At 40.1% G+C, this 25,360-nt stretch overlaps 1 protein-coding gene across 1 annotated transcript in view; it reads right to left on the bottom strand.

Moving 5' to 3' along the window:
- Window positions 1–25,360, bottom strand: part of Hydin (HYDIN, axonemal central pair apparatus protein) — a 433,520-nt gene that overhangs the window by 294,901 nt on the left and 113,259 nt on the right. Inside the window, exons 10-11 of the mRNA XM_023709202.1 lie at window positions 21,797–21,980; window positions 1,203–1,302 (exon numbers count right to left, since the gene is read on the bottom strand). Of these exons, the coding sequence (XP_023564970.1) occupies window positions 1,203–1,302; window positions 21,797–21,980 (284 nt within the window). The remainder of the gene's footprint in view (window positions 1–1,202; window positions 1,303–21,796; window positions 21,981–25,360) is intronic.

The following is a 25,360-nucleotide window of genomic DNA, read 5'->3' on the forward strand; positions in this document are numbered from 1 at the left end:
TCTTGAGAGGAGTGACAGTGAAAGATGTGAAGCAACAGACAGAGAAATATATACTTTACAATTCCTGAATGACAAGTATTCAGGAGGTGACACATCGGAATTAGAATAAGAAGCTGGCTGGCTCTGAGGAAAATGTCTTCAATGAGAAGAAAAGAGGAAATTAGGAGGAGTGGAAAAATAAGGTACTAGAAACCACAGGGGGAAGAAACCCAAAGCTGCACAGAAGAGTGAAGTTTCTGGAGTAAATTACTAACACAAGCCATAAATACACAGTGACTAACGGATTGTAAGGAAAGAACCCACTTGACCTTAGAGACATACTCTGAAAGACTACAGGTTGAGAACACAGAGGATACATGTAATCCCAGAACACTTGGCCCTTCAGTGAATAAGAGCTATCAGAATAAATAGAAGACTTAACTACGGTTATCAGTTACCTTTGATTTTATAATAAGGATATTGTAAACATGGGACAGCTTGTCTCAAGTCCTCCAGCTTCTTTAGTGCACACAACAAATGTATTTACATACGCACATATGAATAAGCTTACTTATATATTTTCTGTATCTATGTAAACATACCAACAACCATGAGATTATACTGATAACTCTAATTCTGCCCCAGTATTAAAGATTTTATCTCTGCTCTCCTCCTTTTCACATTTGTTTCTTCCTCTTTCAGGAGTGGAAAATAGTCATCTTCCACCATCCTCAATGTATTTACTTTTCTGCTTTAATTCTTCTGAATGTGTCCAATTCTCTGATTCCATCAGACTGTTACTGTGTGTACCTTCGTTGGGACTTTTAAGAGATCAGAGTGCTTTTGAAGCCCACTAAACATTGAAAAAAATGCACAATTTTGATAAAACCTAGCCATGAAAAAGTCAGTAACCAGGTAGTATGAAACAAACAAAAACACCTCTGAGAGAGTTTGTCACAAGCAATGATCTTACTGCTTTAAGCAATCAAAGGGGAAACCCAGATTCACAGTTCCTCCATTCTCGTCGCCTACCACTATAATTCTAAGGTATTTTAAAGTTTGGTTTGCCTAGGAATAAGGGAGACATTCCTAGGTTGAATCCTATGTCCTTTTCCTGAGATTGGACAGGACCGTGGCTTGAACACACACAAGCACACGTGTGCGCCCCACGTTATGCTCTTGTACCTGGTAGCCTGAGTTGGTCACACAGAGGAAGTCTGTACCTGAAATATCACAGTAAATGGTCTGTTGGTAGGTCTTGGCCTCCACGGGATGGAAGTACACAGTGATCTCTGTTGTTGAGTTGGGCCAGACATCACCTTCCTGAAAAACAAGAAGAATCACTTAAAGACAGGATAACTCTAAAAGGAAGGAATTGCTTTTCAATGATGTTGTTATAATTCCATGGAATGTTTTCCCAAAGATTATTTATATTTAAGGAGTACATATATGATGTTTTGATATGCATTTGGATAGTGAAATGATTACTATGGTTAAATTAACCTATCCAGCTCTTCACATAGTTACCTTCCTGTGTGTATGATGAGCCTGCCAAATTCCCACTGTGTGATACATTCCTGCTTAGTCACCATGGTTTACATTAGGTGTGTAGAACTTATTCCTCTCATAACTCCAGGTTGCAGTCTTTACTAAGGTCTTCCCATTCTTCCCATTCCCTGACTTCTGCTAGCCACCATTCTACTCCTGTTTTGATCAATTTTATGTTTTTAGGCTCCATAGATAAGTGAGATTATGCATTGCTATTTGTCTGCATTTTGTTTTATGTAATGTCTGTCAGGTTTTTCTGTTATTGCAAATGTGACAATTTCCTTTTGTAATGCTGAATAATATTCTATTACATGTACATATCACAATTCATTTTTGCATTCATCTGTTCGCACACACTTGGGCGGTTCAATTGCGTGGCTACTTGCATAATGCTACAATGAACATGAAAGTGGATATATCTCATTGAAGTGCTGGTCTCATTTCCTTCAGGTATATACTCAAAAGATGGACTGCTGGATCAGATAGTAGTTCTATTTTTAATTTACTGAGGAACCTCTATACTATTTTCCATAATAGATATGCCAATTTACATTCCTATCAATAGCATATAAGGGTTCAACTCAAGAAAATCTGAAAGAAACATATTGTAACAAACACATTAAAAAATCACTATTTTATCAAGCAGATAGAAAACTTATACTTCTGGCTAACTTATAAAGTAATACAAGTTTGACATAGGCTCCAAAGATAATCTCAGGGAGTTTATGAATATAGAATGAGTTACTAAAGGGAACTAGGATGAATAAAGCATTTGAAAATGTATTCAGCAAATATTTGCTATGGATGTGCCCAGCCCCAGGGATTCACAGAAAGAGAAGCAGGTGGGTGGAGACTACAGGGAGCTCACACCTTCACATGATGATAAACATGACTGCACAAATTTTATAATATATCTGACACAAGCTGTGCCAATACAGTCCACGGGGACTTCAGAGAAAGAAGTAGCCCACACTTCCTTGGTGGAGGTACTACCGTCCTAACTTTTGAGGTAACAGCAAAAGGAAAGAAACATTATTTTTTATGGCAGTTTTTATTTTATTTATCCTTTCCCATAATTTTATTGAGAAACAAATAGCAATGAGATAGTTTCAAATCAAATTAGTAGGACAGTTTCAATAATTAATACATTGCATATTGTTTTCTTAGTGGCTATTCATTGTACAAGATGCAGGCATATCCTATTTACACTTTTAGAACAAATCTATTTATTGAATTAAGAGAATGTAGCTGTATATCTATCCTATTTTGAATATACAGATACAAAATAGTCATTCATTTGTATCCCCCTTTTTTTGTTTAGTTTTGTCATTTGAATATCGTAGGTGTGTTAGCTCAGCAAGATATTCCAAAGGAGTCCAGTAGTCCATAATAGTAGTGGGTTATCCGTAGGACTGGCAATGCCAGAAGTTGTTGACGAGTCTTTTACAGCTCAGCATAATAATATGACTTTACTTTTTATACCTCATTTTTATACTTTTCTGCTGGATGGTTAAGATCAAGATAAAGCAAGACCTACATAACAAGAATTGTAGCTTTTGTATCTGATAAGGTCAGTCATATGCCCTCAGGATTTATCCTGAAACCCTGTACTGCAGTTTGTAGATCCTCTGTCAGTGTCAGCCATGTGGAAGAGCCACAGCCATTGCTTGACCAATTTGCTCTCTGTGAAAGCCTGAGAGAATGTGGAAAGAAACATTCTTATTTGTAGAAAACAGCAATGGCCCAAGGCAGAATAAAGGCCAGATTAAAACCTTGATTCTGAGTCTGTGTAATATTTCTCACTTGAATTTAAATCATTCAACAGTCATAATAAGGGAGGCAAGTTCTGATACTGTAATGTGATAAACCACATATTAGAATTTTCCTGTTAGGTAGAGTTTGATTAAAAACGTCTGCACTAACCACATAACCTGGGGCCTTTTCATTAACTTCTCAGAGCTGCAAAAGGAGATGTTAATCGCATCTACCTGAAAGGGCTTCTTAAGGTCTGATAAAGTCATTTAGCCAAATGCTTTGGCCCATGTTTGGTGCAAGGTAAAAGTTCTCTACATAAGTGTTTACTATGAGCCATGTTGCTTTTATGGCACTTAGAAGGACTAAGTATGTAAGGGGCATGTGTGTGTTTTCTATGGTTGTGTAAATACAGTGAAAAAGCCATAAATAAGAAGCACATCCAAAAATCTAAACAGTCCTACTAGCTCAGAAAAAAACAAACTAAGACAAGCTGATAAATAATTGGGTTTAGTTTCAGCAAGGTCCTAATGCATATACTAGCAGGTCTGGAATGGTTTAAAGGCAGACATCAGACAAGAGGAGAAACAGAGAATTATAGGTAATTTGGGTTCATTTATGAGACAAACCAGTTTGATCAGTGTACTTCTCAGACAGCCTTCTTCCTGACTTTAGATTGAAGGAGGACACAGAGGCTTCAAGGAGCGGCAGCAAGGACCACAAAGGTCACACAGGTCCTGTGGGCTCTCACATCCCAAGGCTGGTCTCAGAGAATGATGGCTGCATGTATGGAGGAGCTGCTGCATCCCTGCATCTGTACCTGAGGTGGTCCTTGATAGGTGCTCAGTAGATATGAGTTGAGTTGGCTGCTTCTACTCGGTTTATACACAATGTAGTTTTTACTAAATACCTGGTCATTTTTATATGATGAATAGGCATTTCATAGGCTTCTTGCCTGTTTCTACAGTTTCTTCTCTCATTTGTTAGAAAATACTATGTTTATTTTTTGAGTTTTTGGTATAAAGGAGTTCTTTTACTTTCATCTGCAACCCTTATACTGTTTTAGAGCCAAAACAGACTCCTGAGATCATGCAAGGATGGAGGAGTCCGAAACACTTTCATGTGCTTAGGACTTCATGTGGCCCTTTTCAAACTTTGAGACAAATTTCTGTTCCTTTGTGATAAACAGCTGCTGGGGTTTTAATGATATAGAGCGCTAGGAGCACCTATGGCTAACAGAGGCAGAGGGGTCAGGCAGATGAGCTGACTCCTCCAGCCATATCTTCAGCCAACCCAGGTTTGAGAGTGCATTTCCCATCTCCACTAGAGATGGGAACCACCAGATGAGTTGGGCTTCTTCCTAATCATCAGTACAAAGGGAAGCCTGGTGGGTTTGCATTGCTCCCAGAGAGAGTAGATGTAGACAGCCTGCTCTTACCCAAAGCAACTGAACAGAGGGCCAGGGCTGTCTTGGATCCTGGAAGAGTCCATACTATTAAGTCCTCAGCAGAGTAGCAGGAGACAGTGGAAATTAGATAAGCTTGGTATGTGCAAACCAGTCAAGAGTTTTGAGGTTTGGGGGGAGCCAAACTTCTTTCAATGGGTTATACAAGCAAGAGAAGCCATGAAGCATGCACAGATGAGAAGGGAACACACCTCAGTTCTATCCCAGAAGTGCTCTTGGACACATCATCACTAAGGCCACCTGCTTAGAAGTGGTAGGATGGGAAACAAGACCTACTCCAGAGAGGCAATTCAAACACTAAAGGAAGGAACTTTGGGGTTCAGATAGGATCTAGAAGGACCATGGGATGCAGGGGCTGCCTGGGAGTCAAGAAGTCCTTGTACTTGGCGTGGAAAGGCCAGTGCCAGGACATCAGAGTCCCCAGCCTCAGGCTGAATGAGTGCAACAGTAAGGTCAGTATTTTCTTATCCACAGCTGCAGCTGTCTCATTGTGCCCATGACATCCTCTAGCAACTTGCTGCCTTTTCTGAGCACAGGAGGTAATGCAAGCACAAGCATTATCTTAAAGCCCTCCACTGGCTTGGAGCAGGTAATGCATATTAGGAGGGCTGTGTGTATCTGCAAAAACAGGAACGTGCTCATCCGGGTTCTCCTCTTGGGGGGATGCTGCCAATGTGAGGTCCCTTAAAGGAGTGAGGAACATGTAGGATGTCTCTGCTTTTCAGCTGGGATTCAAATAAAACTTAAAGAACTTCTTTATAGGAAACAGCATTTTCTAAAAAATGACAGAAGGAACCCTAGGAACAGGCAAGAGCCTAAAATAACCCCACTTGCACTCATATGTCTTTGACACATTTCGTATTAGTTCTTTAATCCTGCTGAAATGAGCTGCCATGTCATGTATGTCTCTGAAAACTTTTATGGTTTTACGGCTCAGTTCTAAAGTGTCAGAAAACCAGAACATTCAAAATTTACTGTACCGGCTCCACATCACTATCTCTTCTTCCTCACCCTGTGAAGTCTGCCACACCCTGAAGCTCTCCCTGCCTGCTGGACATGGCTTCTCTCCCAGGCTGCCCATTTTCCTGCTCCACACAAAAGCCTGAGGACACAGGACTTTGTCTGTCACTATAACACTGATGTCAAAAACAGCTGCCCAAATGGCCTTCTGTTACACTGCAACTCTCTTCCTTTTTGGTCTTAATATTTTGTTTCTCTTTCAGACTTAGAATGAGCAAAGGAACTGTATTTCATGTATCAGTCAAATGACCTGCTAGAAGCAATCGACTTTGAATTTTTAGGCTTAAAGCTATATATTGTTTTTGTCCGAAGATCACTTGACTGGGACCTTTATGCTTCCTTCTGAACAAGAATTGGGTGGCCACAGTGGAAGCTTTCTGAAATCCATCTATAAACATACAGGCACTGACTTATGATGAAAAATATAGTCATGAGAAAAAGTATCTTTTAGAAGTGATCACCTTTTAAAAAACTGTACTGGCAATGAGCAAAAGAGCAAAAAAAATCCCTCAAAAATTCTTAAATTAATTTCTCTTCACTCTTTTTATCTCTCTCAAAATTTTTAAATTAGAAAAATTCTTTTAAAAACCACCTTCTTTTCCCCTCGAATAATTCCTTCATCTACTCCTTCCCTCCTTTCTTTTCTCTCTCCCTTCTCCTTTCTTTCCTTCCTTGAAGAGCTCTTTCTTCAAATTTTTGCCAAACCCAAAGGGTATGAACAGAGTGTCACATATTTGTTTAATTTGCTTGGTTTGTTTGGAAAGCAATATTATTCAAAGTTTATGAGTCATATTTTAATGGCAGTTTCATTCCCCATATTATCAAATAAAATAGCTTCACTTTAATTTTCAACCTATATTTATAAGGTTGTTTCAAATGTTTTTCATATCCAAATGCTATACTTCCCAACCATACTCTAACAAGAGACGAATGTGTTTAACTCAAATCGAAATTTGCAAGCATTTACTGAGAGCTCATGTTTTTAACATGGTATTAAAGTGCTTCTTTACAATATCAAGTTCAATCTTTATAGCCTCTGTGAAATAGCATTATCTCCATTGTAATGGGCAAAATCAAGATAGAAGTTAAATTTCTTACCAAAACCAAACCAATAATTAGCGGTAGCTAAGATTCTATCATAATTTTCCCCCTAACTTTCCTACCCTCATTGCAATTATAGAAATAGGTCAGGTCTTAGCTTTTCCACAACCTCATAAAAAAGGCCAGAAGAAATTCAGAATCATTACAATTGATTAATATTCAGGCTTAAATGAAGCAAGCATGACCTAATATTCCTGACTGGTGAATGCCGTGTGATACCCTGTGTGCTTATATGGTTTGGTTCCTCTGGAAGGTAATGCTCACAAGAGCTTCCTTTGAACAACACAGTTGATGGAGGGTGGGGTGGGTGACATCACAACTCGTGAGAAAACATCAGTGGGTCTTCATCAAGCTGTCCTAGTCGGGTGAAGCTCAGAGCCCAAGCGGTCAGAACACAGTAGAGAAATAATGATGTCCAGAGTAGTCTTACTCTGTGACCAATTCCACCACATTTACCCCGACGGGGGAATGAATGGTTTATGTAGTTCCTGACTACATAAATGAAAGTTTTGGTTCTCTCATTTCCCTTAAAGTACTGGAGAAATATCAACATAATGAGTTTTTCTTAGAAAGTAAGAACATTCTCAAAGTCATACTTTTAGTGAGTAACAATGATAAAAAAAGGCATTAATCTGTTATAATCAGAGCAAGAATAGAAAATTAACAATGATTATAATATTACATATTGTTATCATCACATTTGTTGTTCAGATTACCAGATACAGAACAAATTTTGTTATAATCAGGTCCACTACCCACAATAGTTCCAGATCAGTAAGAGAAATTATGATTCTGTTTAGCGTCACTTGGGATACATACCATTTGTCTCAGAGGGAAACAGGAAAATAAAGGAAAGTCTAAAAAATTTGAGGAAAGATCATACTGATACATGATATAGGAAGAGATTTTTCTACTCCATTGTTTTTGCTGGGATAAGAAAATGTGATCAAGTAAAGTTATGATTCTCAAATGAATGATTAAAAATGTTCCTAAGACAGGGCTTTAGGATTTGGCCACCTGCCAGAGGAAGTTTCACAAAAGGCATATTCTATCTTGCTTTTGGCTCCAGCCCAAACTCAGCAAAAGTTCCACCGAGACTTTAGAGCGCAGAGCCAGGCATCTGTGATGTCTAGGCTTTTCTCTGGAGAAAGAGAATTGTACTTTTTCCAGCAAAGAAGGGTGTTACTTGTTTAATGAGCCCTGAGGAACTGTGCTGTCTCTAATCCTTCTCGAGGCCTCCCTCCGCTTACCCTTACAACAGTAGTTGTATTGGCTTTCCAATACAACAGTAGTTATTTCAGCACAACTGCAAAAATGTGGCTGAGCACGAAGAACTGAAAGGACGATCCTAATGAACACAGGCTGAAGGGTGGGAAAACTGCACCATAGAGAAGCCGCGACTTGCCAAGGACAGTTTGGTCTCAGCAGATCCTTGTCCCCTTTCTCCTGCCTGGTGTCCATTTCCAAGCAGTCAGCTTCCACATGCCGGCAATGTGACTCACTGCTAATGCCACGATTCAGGGAAGGCCTCTGCAGTAAGAAGCTGGGTCTTCAATGGTGGCCACTTGAGCTGCCCCCCAGCCTGCTTCTGCTGAGCTCACATGCTACACCAGTCGGGGGAAAAGTCAAATCAACTAAATTTGAGCTGTGCTTTCAGCGTCCAAAATGCTGGAACAGCACGTTTCCTGCAGGCTTAGATAGCAACAAAGCATGGCTCACTATTACTTACAAGGTAATAAAGAAATTATCAAGTTTCTCTCCTAACTCCCCAGTTAAAAGAAGCTTCAGCTTTCCTAGGGATACTGGATGAAGCTGTCTGTCCTGGAGGAGACACTTGCTAAGAAAAGCCAAACATTTTCTCTGCTCACTGATGTTAGCCAATCAGCTAGGGCCAGTATGAGCGAGCACCTTTAAAATTTGAGCCTTTCTTTTGGAGAAAATATCAAGTGCTCAGTATTTGAGAAATTGCTGTAGCTTCAAAGTATGACCCGAGCCAGCAGCACCAGAGTTCACAGGCAAGGCCAGCCCTTCTGTGCCACGATTTCTCAGAGGACTCCTAGGTGCCCACAGAAAGCAAAAGCTTAATTCTCTCTTTTTGCCCTGTGATATTCTTTTACCTCTCAATTTTCAGAACTGTGTTTTTGTCTTTGAATCTCTCTCTTTCAGGGTACCCAAGAGACCTATGCAGAGGAAATAACAGAATGAGATTGTCAAAATTCTGAACAGCCAGGGTCCAGCTAGTACAATAGAATATTACATTTCTGAAAGTAGCCAATTCCACTTGGTTCTCTGGAAGGCACAAAACATGCATAATGGACTCAATGTGCAGTTCTTTCCAAAGAGGAAAAAAATGTGTACAGAAGCAGGTGGCTTGACAAATGATCAGTATTCTATAAAACTCAGTGCTTTCCCTAGGTAAGGAATAAATGGAAAAATTTTGGCTAATGACAATAATGCTCTAAGATATTATGAAAAGTATTGGCATACGAGACATGATATAAATAGTATTAACATGCCACATGCTTTAATAGTGAGCAATTCTGGTTACCTTTAGACTACCAATAGGGGCCGGGGAGATGGCTCATTAGAATAAGCACTTGCCTGGTAAGCACAAGGGTCTGAGTTCAATCCCTGGTTCCGCAAAAAAAAAAAAAAAAAAAAAAAAAAAAGCTAGACTACCAATAAATTACCACATAAAACTAAGAAGAGTTTCATTCTAGCATCCATCTGGTGGTCACACCCTCCCTCTTTTCTTCACCAATGAACACTTCTAAGGGTCTCTCAAAAGATGAACTCCCACCTCTGTCTGTACACAGCTTCCAGCCTCCCTCTATTCAAACTCCAAGTGAGGGAAACGAGCAGGCCTGGGCTCTGTGTCCACCTCAGTGCCTGAGATGGCCAAGTCTAACTCTTTCAGGTTTCAGCAACAGACCTGATGGCCCCATTAATGGCTCACATTCCTTGATGAACACGAATGTGATGAGACAGTTTGCTAAGCTGGTGGAAGTAGCCTGCAACCAAGTAAGGTCTGAGTGGTAGAAGAGAATAAGAACATCGAATAAGAACATGAATTTCGGGAGCTTTGGGTCTGTTGTTCCTGTAGCATTCAGTCAACATACTTTTCACATGACAATATCAATAAAATGGGATTGAAATGCAAGCCTGTCACCATCTCCAGGCAATTTAGGATTGATCCTTGGATTGATCTCTTGATTTTGAACTTCCTTGCTTTAAACTGAGAAGGCCTTTGAATCAAGAACAATGTTCCCATTAAATACTCAGTATGTAGAAGACATAATTTGGCTAAACTAATTTTTTTGTTCTAGCTGAGGGATTTGAAGAATGAAACTATAGTTATGTGTCTATTTCTTTTCAGACACTGAAGTATTTTTGTTTCTATTTTTATCTCATCTGAAGATACGGTCCTTCCTCAGCAGACAAAGAGGCTAAAGAGTCCCTTAGAAAACAATATATTCTCTGAGCCCCTGGGTCAATCTTTTGAGTAGTTTGTCAGTTAGAGATTGGTCATCAGATCAGTTGGTGACATTGTTTGCTTCCCACTTCTCTCCTTCTACTGTGAACTTAAGTTTAGGAAGAAGCTGATTAAAAAGAATCAAATCCTATGATGCGTGGCTCAGGTGTCCAAAAATGAAGTAGTGGCTGTTTGGCATACATGATCTGATACTTGAGCGAGATTCTGAAGAAAGCTTCAGCAGAGAGTGGGGCAGAGCAGGCACAACTGCCAGAGAGCGATGCAAGCGCTAGGCTCTCCTGGGCTTCCATCTGTGAAGTTCCAGTCTCTCTTCTCTGCCGAGGGCCTCTGAAGAAGGCACCTAGAGGACACAGTGCAGCCTGTGCATCTTTCCTTTTTCTCTACACTCAGAATTTCGATCTGCTTTTCAGGACTTCAGTGTAGATCTCCACAGAACACTCAAAATCATACTTCTGGCCATGAATCCCCTCCCTCAAATTTTAGTCCTGCATTTCCAAAGCTATTTGGACATTTGTAGTCCAAATTCCCAAATTCAAAATGTTCAGTGACAAACTCACCAGCATTGGTTGACATTTGTTGTTTCATCCATCCGTCTGTCCGTCCATCCATCCATCCATTCACTCACTCCTTAACACTGGGTTACATACTGACCATAGATGGGGCAAAAGCTCAGTCTGATCCCAAACTGAAGAACCACAATTTATCAGCCAAATGATGAATGATCTCCTCTTAATACTATGCATTTGAATACAAGGCAGCTGAAGGCAGGGGTACTTGAGGGACTACTGGAAGGCCACATTTGCATCTGGCAAAGCTAGGGAGTGAGTCCAGGATTCCTGATGCCTACTAAGTGTATCATATCTTCCAGTCACTCCAGTCTAGATCAGAATAAATGTATGATTCCCTCATGATTTCTTCCCCTCAACAGCCACTCAAAAAGCATTTGGTCTCTCTCTCTCTCTCTCTCTCTCTCTCTCTCTTTCTTTTTAACATCTCACCAACCTGTCCTTTGCCTTCCTCTCTGAACATCTCAGACCACTGTTGATCAGCATCACTTCCTCTTGGCTTCAGAGATGTTTGCTCTTCTCAACTTTTTCTAACCCAGCCCGCCTTATGCTGCTTGCCTCATGCCTGGTCTATCATCTCTCAATTTAACATGGTCACAAGTATAGGGCAACTGCCACCCCTCATTACCTCATGTCCTTGCTCTGAGTCCTACAATGAGTCTCAGATACTTTCAATACCATTAACCAAACTAGAATCCACAGACACCCACAGACCTCTTGGACAGAGGTCCTTGGGCATACAGAAAGCTGCTTGTGCCCTGCTACCTGAGAGTCATGTTCTCTCAAAACAGCTTTTCTAAAATTTATTTGGCCACAAACTTCTATTGTTCAAAAATATACATTACCACCTCTCAAATTTAGTGTCTTCAGAAGAGCATGGTGGAAGACAACAGGCTGCAAGATTAGTCTGGTAGCCTGGAATCCCTTTAGTTTCCTTAAAAACAACAACAACAACAACAACAGTTTTGCTCATTGCTATTTAGCCTTCTGTAAACCTAACAGTTCTTTTTTTTTTTTTTTTTTGTATTTATACTTTCCATTCTACTGCCTTTCCATTTAATTAAGTCTTACCACTTTGTCCAATATTCAGGCAAATTTCCTTTTGCCTATAAATGCTTTCCCAGTCTGTCATTTGAGACTCTCTAACACTTATCTGCATCAGAAAACCAAATCTGGGGGCCGGGGAGATGACTCAGTGGGATAAGTGCTTCCCTGGCAAGCACAAGGGTCTGAGTTCAATCCCTGGTTCCACAAAAGAAAAAAAAAGAAAACCAAATCTGAACAATAAAAACTATACTATATGGGAAGGCAGAGAAATGGCAGGATTTCCACCCCAAGAATAATTTATATGATTATATTACAAATAAAAACTCTATATAAAATAATCAGGATTTTTAAGGGAGAGAGAAAGCAGATTTACCACCAATAAACAAGTCACTCTATCTGTTATTTTGACCAGAACAATTAAAGAAAGACACTTAGAAGTTTCATATCCTCATTTCCATTTTGCCCAAATTCTTAAGAACAAGCTAATGGGAGATTCAGCACAGCTGAACGGAGGAGGAGCCATGTTGGAGCTACTGAAGAAAATCAACCAGAAACACAGGTAACTGGAAGAAAGGGAGAACACATATCCTGCTGCCAAAACCATTCTGAACTGAGTAGATCAAACAAAACACATGTATGACTTTATAAAATGGTGACCCATGTCATAGAGCTGCCAGTGGGACTCCCACGCATGGTCAGAGCAGGACCACCATTCCAGGAAGTAAAATGCCACCACCACTACAACAAATGATGGACTGAAATAATGCAGCTAATTCAAGCCACACTGCATAGATCTGGAATAGAAGGCCCCTCACTTCTCTTGCCTTCCTCCAAACAGAGGACACTGTAGCCTGGCAGCAAATTTCACTGGCACACATAGGGATGAGTGATCAGGGAATTGCTTCCCCCTTGAGGGGCCTCCTGTTTCTCTGTCTCTGTTTTTGGTTTGTGTGTGTGTGTGTGTGTGTGTGTGTGTGTGTGTGTGTGCGTGTGCGTGCATGCATGCATGCATGTGTGTGCGCTCACCAAGGCAGCTAACTGGAACCTCTGGGGACAATAAGGTTAGGGATAACCGTGATGTTGGTGGCTAGTCACAGCACAGTCCTGTCCTGTGGGATATAAGCAGCTTTGGGCCATGGCAGCAAAGATTGGGAGGCTGGCAATCCCCCTGCTGGAGAGACTGAAGAGGAGCTGAGCAACCTTGGGCTATCTCTGCACTGGCGGCAGGAGCAGTGTATCAGCCCACAGAACCTCAGCCTACCCTGCCCTGTAGCAAGTGCATGAGAGGTCAGACTTGTGCCAGAGACAGTAGAACAGAGGAGGCTGTGCAAAGACCTGGAAGAGCCAACTACACATGGGACAGGGAGCAGCCCTGGGCTATCTCTGTCTGAGAACACCTCAGCAAATGGGCAAGTAAGGCAGAGACAAACAGGGTAAGGCACGGGCAGGCTGCTGAGGACATATAGAAAGTTATTGGCTGAAGACTGGCCCAGCCTCTACATCCGGAGGTCAGCCAGAACAAACCCAGAGCCAACCATACTGCAGGCTTGGCAGGGTTACCAGCATAGACTTGGGTTCCGACTTGAATGTTACTACAGAACTGTGAACACCAGGAGAACTTTATTATTTTTTTCTCTTTGTTTCATTTTTCTTTTTCTCTCTGGGGTGTGTGTGTGTGTGTGTGTGTGTGTGTGTGTGTGATGTCTGTGTTTAGCTCTTTTATTGTTTCTTTTGCTCACTTCTGTTCTCCCTTCTCTCAATTGTCTTTCTTGAATTTGTGCTATTTTCAAGTGAGTGAACACTATCACTAGTCTTTCTGGTTCGCTTCAATATTCTTTTGCTTTCTTCTTCATTCTTCCTATCCTCTTCTTCAGTTTCCCAAAGTTTGGATGATCATCTTTTGTCCATCAGCCTTACTTTTACTATATTTCCCTTCATTTATTTCTCTTCTTTGCTGCCTATCCCACTTAAATTCTTGCATCACAGAATAAAATCACTCAACTAAGGAAAAGCTCATTGCATGCAAACTTCTGAACTTTTGATTGGATTTTGGATGTTGGATTTTGTTACTTAACTATAGCTCTTACTTTTATGGTTAAAAGTACCAAATTAGTAGTTACCACAGTTTTGTCAATTTCTAGCTTGTGCTTGATGCTACTGTTATTGCTAACTATACCACTTTAGCCAGGGTAATACACCTATCATAACCAGTTGTTCTCCCTTGTATGAAAACACTGTGATTTTCTGGGGTCATAAGCATCACTATAGTCCAGTACCAAAGTACTGGGTGCTGATCCAAATAGAAACGATTCATCCTACAATAAATTGGGAGGGTAGGATCTTGGGACAGATACAAAGATCCAGATACACATGGAAGAATTCACTGAGGAATAGATATTTCCCAGGGAAGCCTTGATACTAGTGATAAATCTATCCACCATAAGCAATTTACAAACATCAATGCAGAAAATAAATTAAAGAACAAATAGAAAATGACAAGATGTAGAAGCAAAATGCAACTCCAGATCTCCAGCCCATCCAGAACAAGTCCATGGGACAAGGAGAGAGAGGAACTCAGGAGACACACACCTGAACTTTCTGAAATGATAGCAGTAGGAAAAAAAAAAAAAAAAGACAAATGAGGCTATAGAGAAAATTAGATTAGAAGTAATCTCTCAGATGAAAAAAAAAAAGAGATGATGATTAAAATGAAGGACCTTCCCAGTAGCTCTAGAGTAGACACAGATTAAAAAAAAAAAAAAAAAAAAAGAGTATCTTTGGAAAATGATGAAAATTATGAATGTCCAACATAGGAAAGAAATGGATCCATGAAACAGATTCAAACAGATACTCAAAGATTACAAATTCCATTGAAAGTATATGCAGCTGATGAACCAACGTGAGAACAAAATATCAAACCTGGAAGCCAGGACTGTGGGTGCTTGTGACCATGAAAAGAAGCTTCTCTGTCTGTCTGTCTGTCTGTCTGTCTGTCTGTCTGTCTCTATCTCTCTCTGTCTATCTCTCTCTCTCTTTCCTTCCTTCTTTCCTTCCATCTTTCTTTTTTTGTAAGGGTCTACAAGGTCTCACTACATAGATGGGACTCATAGTGATCCACCTGGGTTCAGCCTCCCAAGCACTGGTATTATAGGTGTGTGCCACTATGCCCAGTCTCAATCCAATTTCCCTCTCAGCATGCCCCGGGGGCAGGGCTGGCACAGCACACCAGGGATTTTCTTTACTTTTTGTGAGATAGGGCCTCATTATGTAGTTTAGGCTGGCCTTGAGCTTATTATGTAGCTCAGGCTGGCCTCAAACTTGTGGCAATCCTCCTGCTTTAGTTTTCTGAGTGCTGAGATTGCAGGTACCACTGTGCCACCATGACTAGCAAGAAAGATTTCTCAGAAATAGCAACGCACCATGAAAAATCAGTGTAACAGCTGCAAGGTGATGCAAATAAGAACACCTTAAGATGGATTAGAATCAATGAGAAAGCAGGAGACAGTGCAAATGGTGTAAAAAACATGTTCACAGAGGCAATGGAAGAAAACTCTCCATACATACAGAAAAGAATTTGACATATAAATAAGTGAAGCATATAGGACTCCAATTAGGCATGACCAAAATAAATCTACAACAATGCATATAATAACCAAGATAACAGAAATACAACACAAGAAAAGAATATTAAAAGCTGTTAGAGAAAAGAAACAAATCACCTATAAAGGAAAGCCCATCAGAATCACAGCTGACTTCTCAATACAAATCCTTATGTCAAGGTGAACTTTGAGTGAAGTATTTCAAATCCTTAAAGAAAACAACCTCCAACCCATATTGATATACCTTCAATACTATCTTTAAGAATTAATGAAGAAATAAGATACTTCCATGACAAAGAACTAAAAAAATTCATGAACATAAACTCAGCTCTACAAAATGTTCTGAAGGATATTTTAGAAAGAGTTAATAAAGAACACAATCCTAAAAACACCACAGAAAGAAGTCAGTAGGCAAGGTAAGCAATTAAACAGAGGGGAAAGACTGGGAAACAACAGTAGGAGAATGATGTTAGTGAAAAGCCAATACATATCAGTTATAGCCATTAATATAAATGGGCTCAATTCACCAATCAAATAAAACAAATTGGCAGAATGGATCAAGAAACAAGATCTAACAATATACTGCAAAGAAGAAAAACACTTAATTCAAAAACAAAATCATAGACTGATAATCAAAGGATAGGAAACAATATTTCATGTGACAGGATCACAGAAAAACTCATGGGCAACTACTTTATTTGCAGACAAAGTGAACTTCAAACCAAGACTGATTAAGATAGACAAAGAAGGTCACTATATACTTGTTAATGGAAAACACCAAGAGGAAGAAATAATAATCATAAATATATATGTATCAAATACTGGCACACCCAACTACATAAAATTGATACAGAAATGAGTGATCAAATAAGCACAAACACAATTGTAATGAGGGACCTTAATACCCCACCTCACAAAGAGATCAAGTGAACAAAAAAATCAAGAAAGAAATATCAGAACTAAAGTAAACTCAGGAATGTATGGACTTAGTAGATGTCTACAGATGTTCCATACCACAACATTTTTCTCATCTATTCTAGGGACATTCTCCAAAAGAGACAATATACTGGCTCAGAGAACATGATTAAGTAAATGGAAAGGAATTGACATTATCCCATGCATATTATCAGATCATAATGCAATAAAATTAGAAAACAATGACAAAATCCCCACAAAATGCTATAAATACATAGAAATTAAATAACAACCTCATGAACAACCAATACGTCACAGATGAAGTCAAAGAAGGGCTTAAACAGTGTCTATAACTAAATAATAATTCTGATACAACATACCAGAACTTATGGGATGCAATAAAGCAGTCCTCACAGGGAAATTCATAGTGATGAATTCTCAAAGCAAGAAAACACAACAAACTCAAATAAACAACCTAATGGTGAACCTTAAATTCTGGAGAAAGAAGAATAAGTCAAGCCCAGAGCTCGTATGAGGGAGGAAATTATAAAGATCACAGCAGAAATGAATGCAATAGAGGCTAAGGAAACAATCCAAAGAATCAATGAATTGAAGTGCTGGTTGTTTGAAAGATTACATACTATTGGCAAACTCTTAGACAATGTTATCAAAAAGGAAAAACTCAAATTCATGCAATTATGAATGAAAAGGGTGAAATCACAATAGATCCTACAGAAACCCAGAAGATCATCAATTCATACTTTGAGAATCTTTATTATAAGATGGAAAACACGGAAGAAATGGATGAGATTCATAGGTATATATGATTTAGTAAAGCTGAAACAAGAAGAGATAAAAATTCTAAGTAACAGAATATCGGTCAATGAAAATTGAAGGTAAGTAGAACTCTTGAAGATACAGGTATAGGCAAAGACTTCATGAACAAAACCCAGACCACAAGGGGAATAGGAAGAATCAAGAATGAAGATTTCATCTCACTAAAAAGTTTTTGCACGGTAAAGTAAATCATAGTGAAGAGACACCTCACAGAGTGGGAAAAATATTTTACCAGCTGTTTCTCAGACAAAGAACTAATATCTAGAATATATAATGAAGTCAAAAAATGAGGCCCCTCAAATTTAAAGACCCTACCCAAAACTGGGCATCTGAAATGAGATAAAGAAGTAGAAATGGCAAACAAATATATGAAAAAACATTCAACATTAGTGGTCACTTGAGAGATGCAAATTAAGTGAAAGCTGAGATGCTGTCTCATCCTGAAATGAATGTCAATTATTCGGAAATCAATCCAATCAATAACAAATGCCAGCAGGGATGTGAGGAAAAGGAACCTTATTCCACTGTCGGTGGGAGTGTAGATTGGTGTAATCACTGTGGAAATCAGTGTGGAGATTCCTCAAACAAAAACTAGAGATTCCACTTGACCCAGTAATTCCTTTTTCTGTTTTTTTTTTTTTTTTTTTTTTTTTTTTTTTTTGGCGGAACCGGAGATTGAACTCAGGCCCTTGTGCTTGCCAGGGAAGTGCTTATTCCACTGAGCCATCTCCCTGGCCCCAATTCCTTTTTTTGGTATCTTCCCGAAAGAATCAAAAACATCATACCATAGCGTGTATGCACACTTATGTTTATAGCATCACAGATTATAATAGCTAAATCTTGCAAACAGCCCTAATGTCCAATTAATTGATGAATAGATAAAGAAGATGTGTTTTTTAAAAAATATACAACAGAGTACTACTCAGCCATAAAGAAGTATAAACCTGAGACATTTATAGGTAAGTGGATGTACCTTGAGACCATACTCTTATGGAAAGTAAATCAAAGACATATGTAAAAATCGCACTTTTTCTCCAGTGTGAGAAGCTGAAAGTGTAAAGAAGGACAAGAATATCTAGAAATTATGAGATAGGAAGAAAACACTCCATTGGGAAGGGGAATTAGGGAGGGAGGAAGGGGAAAGTAAGGAAGGGAAAGGAAAACATGAGAAGAAAAAAATGGAAAGAAAACATTTGTAAATAAGGAGGGAAGAAGGGTTGAAGGTTTTGAAGGGAGGAGAGGGGAATGGGGGAGAAAAGAGGAATTGAAATAAATCACACACACACACAAAGTCTCCGTGATGCAAGTTGATCATTATGTATATTTAAAATGAGGGCTGGCCAAATAGCTCAGCAGATTAAAGTGCCTGCAAGCAGGTGCAGGGGCTGGGGGGTCGATCCCTGGGCCTGCCATGCCGGCCCTGCCCCTGGGGCATGCTGAGACAGCAATTGAGACTGGGTGTAGTGGCGTATGCTTGTTATCCCAGCTCTTGGGAGGCTGTAAACAGGCGATCACTATGAGTCCGATCTAGTAGTGAGACCCTGAACACCGTGTAGACCCTTCCCTAAAATTAAAAAAAATATATACTTGGAGGCCAGGGAGATAGCTCAGTGGAATAAGTGTTTGCCTGGGAAGTGTAAGGTCCTGAGTTCAATCCCTGGTACCACTAAAAAAAATAAAAGATAAAAAACTACCAATAAAATTCAAGTTAATGAATATTATTATGAGAAGAAAAATAGAATAGTGTTTGGAAAAGATAAAATCATAATAGACCCTGTAAGGACTGTATATTTTAAGTGAATTTTACTTTCTTCCTATTTCTGGTAATTTTTTCTACACAATATAAACAAAATAATCTCATTTATTTTAAAAGTTCCATTTCTCTGTATTATCATTTAAAGACTGATTGACTGACTGATTGATTGATTGATTGATTGACTGATTTGGTACAGGATCTTGCTATGCAGCTTGAACTCATAGTGATCTCAGCCTCCCCAGCGCTTGGGATCACAGGTGTGCAGCACCACATCCAGTTTCGGTGGCCAGCATGGCGCAGGCCAGTGTGGCATGTGGTACCAGGGATCGAACCCAGGTCCTTATGCTTGCCAGGCAGGTGCTTAGACCACTGGGTTATCTTCTCGGGCCCTGTACCATCATTTAAAGAAAATATTTTCCCCCAACAGGGAAAAAAAGCCTTGTGATAAGAATGCCTAATTCAGCTCCTATCTGAAAATCAAGTCTATTGAAAGCCATGTTTCAATCTACCTTGAGTATGGTCTCAGGTTTCATGCTTTGGGGAGGAAGCATGAGAAAAAAAAAATCTAAGGTAATTTTTGTTTTGTACCTTGGAAATGGACAGGACCTCACTGGTGAGCCTCCTACCTTCTCCCCCTGACCACAGCATTTGTGACCCCAGGGCCATCCACTCCCAGATGGCAGCAAAAAGCAGGATGAGCAATTGTAGCCTGGTTCCCCACTAACTAGCGGGGAAGATCTTGGGACTCTGCAGACTTTGCAACATTTGAGATGACCATGACTGGTTGCTCTCCTGTGGCCTTGCCCCTCTCAGCCTCTTGCTTGCCTGATCCAGTAGTTCTAGGACCTTTTCCTTGCCTCTGCATTTAATCTGTTTTGGTCCTCATCTAGATTTAACTTCTTGCTGCTCTAAGCAATTAAATCTGGAGAGCATTTTTCTTGGCTAAGCCTTGGAGAGCTTATGACATGATATATTCAGCCTCAATCCAAGTCTCCAGCCTTGTTCTCCTAATTGCTACCCTTGCTCTGAGTCAACTGACCTCCTCTTGGAATCCTGAATGAAACATTCCATGCACATCCACTAGATGCAGGACTTGGTTCCTATAGGTCCTATAGGATGCAGGACCTATTTTGCAGGACTTGGTTCAAGGTTCTCTCCAGCAGCCTTCTTAACCTATGATCTTGAACTGAGCCTCTGAACTAAGCACTATTCTTTCTGTCATCATCTGTGGTCCTCATATGGGGTCTTATAAAACATTAGTCCTAGAGAGCATCCCCAAAGGAAAGGCTCCCTTTTGGAGATTTAGTGCATGTATTGCATCTAAGACTTTCTGAAGTTTTACAGAGAAAAAACATTTCAAGCGATATTGAGCCTACTGTTTCTCAAACTGATTTTGTTTTTTGTCTTTTTGAGACAGGGTCCTTCCTGCAGTGCAGGCTGGCCTTGAGCTCACTTTGTAGCTCAGGCTGGTCTACAAACTCACAATACTTCAGCCTCAACCTCTTGGGTGCTGGGATTACAAGCATCCCCATGCCTAGCTTCTTAAACTGATTTAGCTATGGACATCATTTTCACGTTATGTCAAAGGAAAAAGACCAATAAAAATGATATAGAATTTCAAAATAAGATAGGAAATTACCAGTGGCTATTAAATCACATATTGTTATCTTCAGATTACCAGATACAGGCATGCAAGATTGATCAAACAATATAAGCATTAACTGTTCCTTTCAATGAACTAACAGAATTCAGTGGTACAAAAAGTCTCAATTTTCCACAAATGACTTTGTTGTATTCTACAGTTCTTAGGTCCCTATCTTTTCTCCAACTACCTAAAATGATAACAGTCTAGCAGTTTGCACCCGCTGTGGGCTTTCTTAGCTCCTACAGCTGTTTTCACCCTCGCAGTGCTGAATGCCAGGTAACACACAGCCGGCAGCACTGTGCCTGCCTCGCATGCAGCGCGTACACAGACTGCTAGCTACTTTCATTGCAGGATAGTACAACAGACAGGGTAGGAGGTCAGCCTAAGGAATTAGACAGCACCCCTTTGAACTCTGGTGCAGCTCTCAATGAATAAGATATGATGTCAACATGTAACTTTTATTTCTGGTACACACACAATGAATCAAGGACAAAGCAGTTCTCAACTCTAGTGATTTGCCTCCCAGAGGACTTTTGATAGTATTTAGAGATAGTTTTTGTTGTCACACTAGCATCCAATGACTAAAAGTAGGGGACATTATTAAATATCCCACAGTGTACAAAATAAAGAAGTATCCAGCCTCAAATGTCAATAATGCCTTGTTGAGAAATCCTGTTCTACAACCAGGCTAATCAGGGATAAATTTCATACTGCTGATATTAGTTGCTTAGCCTTAAATGTCTATGGAATTTCTCTAAGTCTTAATTTTCCTGTCTATAGATTGGAGTTCTACTTATATCCACAGGACTGTGGGATGATTATACAAATAAGATGAATTGGCTGGTCCATATGAAATGTTTAACACAGTGACTGGTGCATAGAAAGTGACCACGGAGCAGATTTCCCTTGGCTGGCACCCAGGGTCTCAAGTGACAAGGAGGCCATTATTAATGGGTGAAATCTTCACCTCTCTCAGCACTCACTCTGTAAGCCCCAGAGAGTGCTCTCACTGAACCAGGCCCTGCATGCCCTCTTGTGTTTACTGCATGGTTGGATTTTACTTATATGCTCACCAGGGGCTCAATGGTGTACACGCTACCCAGGAAGAGCATGCTATCTTCCTGAACCAGCTTCCGCTGATTTTCGAAGGTGCGGGAGAGAATGGAAAGTTGTTCTCGGAGTGAAGGATCAGTAACACACTCTTCAAGAAACTCAACTGTCTCGTGCTTTTCCTCGTTGGTCAAATCTTCACAGATCCTAAGGAAAATGCAGGCGATGCAAGCTTTAGTTTTTATGCAGTCATAAAGAACTGTGTATACACGTTTCCCTCCAGGCCCACATCTTAGAAATAGCCTTACATCACTCTGGGGTGGGACCCCCTCACCCTGAGTCTGGTTCACTTTGTACACAATCCTCAGACCTTTCAGAGGCTTCATTTATTCACCTTTATTCACATCCTGCAAAAAGTCCTTCTCCATTTCTTTCCTACTCAGGGCCCATTTGTTTATCCCTGGCCCCTTACGTATCTGGACAAATATTTTCTTTTAGATAACTATGTTTTCCAGGTTGCCTTTAAAATATTTAATATGTACACCGTGTCCCACATTGCAAGAATGAATTTGTGCCTGTTAAATTTGCTAACTTTTAATTCTTTCTTAGCTGTTAGTAACCTAGGGAATAGAGCTAGCAAGGACTAAGTTTGGATGACGATTTTATGATCTGTTTACTAGCTCTGTGATTTTGAGAGTTGCCCAGTTGTTTTAAGTTTCAGTATCTGGACCTATAAAATTGGAGTAATAGGTGCAGAGCTCATCTATCAAAGAGATGAGGGTCAATGTGATCCAGGACCTGGTTCAGTTCGGGATAAAGCAGGTACTCCATCAACACCACTATATTCCCTGTGTCAACTGTAAGCAGTTACTAATGGCTAAGCTTAGAAATTGCTCAAGCTAACTAAAGAGGCCTCCTTTTCTCTTTTATCAGTCAGAAAAGCAGCCTTCCCTGACCACTTTCCAGAGCTGTGTTCCCCTTTCACTTGAATTTGTGGACTGGATTGTATCTCCTCCAGGACACAGGACCACATTCCCAGCATTGCACTGCTGTCGCCAGCGATGAGGGACAAATACTAAGCAAATGAGCGCTGACAGGGAGACTGAGGCCCCTGAAATCCTGTCCCAACCCAACTCACTTTCCAAATGATTTCATGTAAACCATACACTCAGTACTGTTAGCTCTTTTTAACTTCAGTATTCAGAGTCCTTTGGTCATACAGTATAAAGAAGTCAAAGGAATGGATTCAGCATGCACTATTTCTAAGGAAAAAAAAGCATCCTGTGCTTCCTTTGCATGGCAAGGCAGGAAGCTGCATCCAAGGTAACCAGTGGTGGTCCCTCTGTGCTGCCCGGAAGGATGGTGCAAATTAGAGCTCAGAAGTACAAGAACTCATTCTTTTTTCCTTGGCATTTGATATCTGTCTGAAAGACTTATAAGTTCTATACCCTTTGAAACAATAAATTCCACTGCAGGAATAAATCTCAAAGAAAACAATCATGGATGTAAATACAGACACAGCTGTAAAGATCATTATTAAAGTGCTGAGTGAAAAAAATATAATAAAGTAGGCAAACTTGATATAAGATATTGAAAGGCTGGTTAAACAAATAATGGGAAACATAAGCATTCAGTTATTGGGTACTGGATGAACCTTTCAGAGGCATCAGGAAATTTAATACTCATAACCACTATTTGAGGTGATTATTATAATGATCATAATTTTCATTTCATAGATGATGAAACTAGGGCTTGGAAAGATCAAGAATCCTACCTTAGCTCACAGAGCTGAAAGATGGAGCTGGAAATTCGAGCTAGGCCTTCTGCAGCTTGAATTTCACAGTGCTAGCCATACTCTACACTGCCTCCTATGACGCATGCGCATTATGAGGATAATAAGCAGCTGTTAAAATGGCATTAAAGAAGACCATTTAACAGCAATTTGCAAAAGTTGGAACCATTTTAAAAATGAAAAGCAGGTCACAAAATAATGTATTGAGACTAATCCCAGTTTGGTAATACAAAAGTAAAAAAGAAAATACATTGTGAAAAAGAACAAATTTAGAGATACCAAAATATTCAGTGGTTCTCTCTGGGTTGTTATACTAGAACCAATTTTTATTTATCTTTCTGCTTTACCTTACATTTTCTAAATTGCATTCATTCACAATGTATTTCTTTTGAAAAGAGAAAATATAAATAATTTAAAAATTTAAATGCTGACCCAAATTTTGACTAAAGCACAGCAGACATTTCCAGGGTCGCCTAAGGCAAAGGTTGGCCTGAACCCATGGTGCCATGGCTGGAACAGACACAGGTGAAACATGGGGTTGTGCAGCAGGGAGTGGTCTAAGAGGCCAGGCAGGGGGTGACATATACACAGCAACAGGCATGGACCTGAGGACATGGGTCTTGGTGGGAAAGGAGGAAACTGAAGGCAAAATATGACATTCATCCATCCATCCGTCCACCTTCTAGATTAGAATGGTATCTCTGGGAAAAATAGTGGGAATGGAATGTGGGATATAAAAGAAAAAATAAATTGCCTAATGTAGTCTAAGAATGGCAATGTTCTATGAATAGAGGGATATGATCAGCTCAACCCTCACACCAGAAAAACAAGAACACAAAACTAATTCCCAAATGCTGCTCTTCTGTACCGTTAGGACTCTGAATCAGTAACAGTGGTAGAGTGTGGGTAGCGTAGGGGATGCTGAAGGACTCCTCTTTGTCCTCTGCTGAAGAACTGGAACAGGGCTGAGAGTCTAAGGAGAGGGTGTGGAACAAGAGCCTTCAGCTGCTGGACTCCAAAAGGGCGGCCACATACCCATACCTCAGGCTATGGGTGCATCACCTTGCTGATAGTCATGTGTTCTTGCACTTAGAGTGTTTCTTTACAGAGAAGGAGATTTCTCATTAGACAGCATTAAAAAGCCTATTCCTCATCTTTTAGTAAAACCATCAGCTTAATACATTTTACAAATAGCCTGGCAGGCAGTAATGCCCATCACTTTCCATCATCATATGAAGGCCAGCCCCAAGCCGTGGATTTTAACAAAACCTGTGTTTTAGGTAACAGAGGGAGGAGTAAGTAGCATTTCCTCACCCCCCTTGCAGCACAAGAGACGGTAGCTGAATGGTGAGCAGATTAAAATCTGTGGCCTTCAGATCTTGCAGAAATACTCTTCTGTCCCTACTTGGGGTAGAGCAAAGGGAGCCATCTACCTTCTACTGGACCATGTGACGTGGGCAGTGAACAACTTTGTGCCAACTATTATAAAATGAGGGTCAGAGGTCTTTTCCCTTTTTTCCAGATACAACTTAAGTCCACAGATTTTTGTATAACCCCAGGGAAGGGAAAGAGCCTCCAAATTCATCTGAGATTAAATTTATTCTGACCCGGGAAACAGACTCAAAGCCCAATTAAAACTGATTTATCTAAAGAAATGTACTGTTTCCTGCAGCTGAATGATGTGAAATAAACCCAGGCTAAGAACCTGGTGGGGCTCCATTGAGGATGACTGCAGGTCTCACACAGAGCCGATCTGGAATCAGAGCTACTGCCTCTCAGATAATGGCTGTGACCT

Source organism: Octodon degus, unplaced genomic scaffold, assembly GCF_000260255.1.
Source record: "Octodon degus isolate 3935 unplaced genomic scaffold, OctDeg1.0 scaffold00011, whole genome shotgun sequence".
In the NCBI taxonomy this organism is placed as follows: domain Eukaryota; kingdom Metazoa; phylum Chordata; class Mammalia; order Rodentia; family Octodontidae; genus Octodon; species Octodon degus.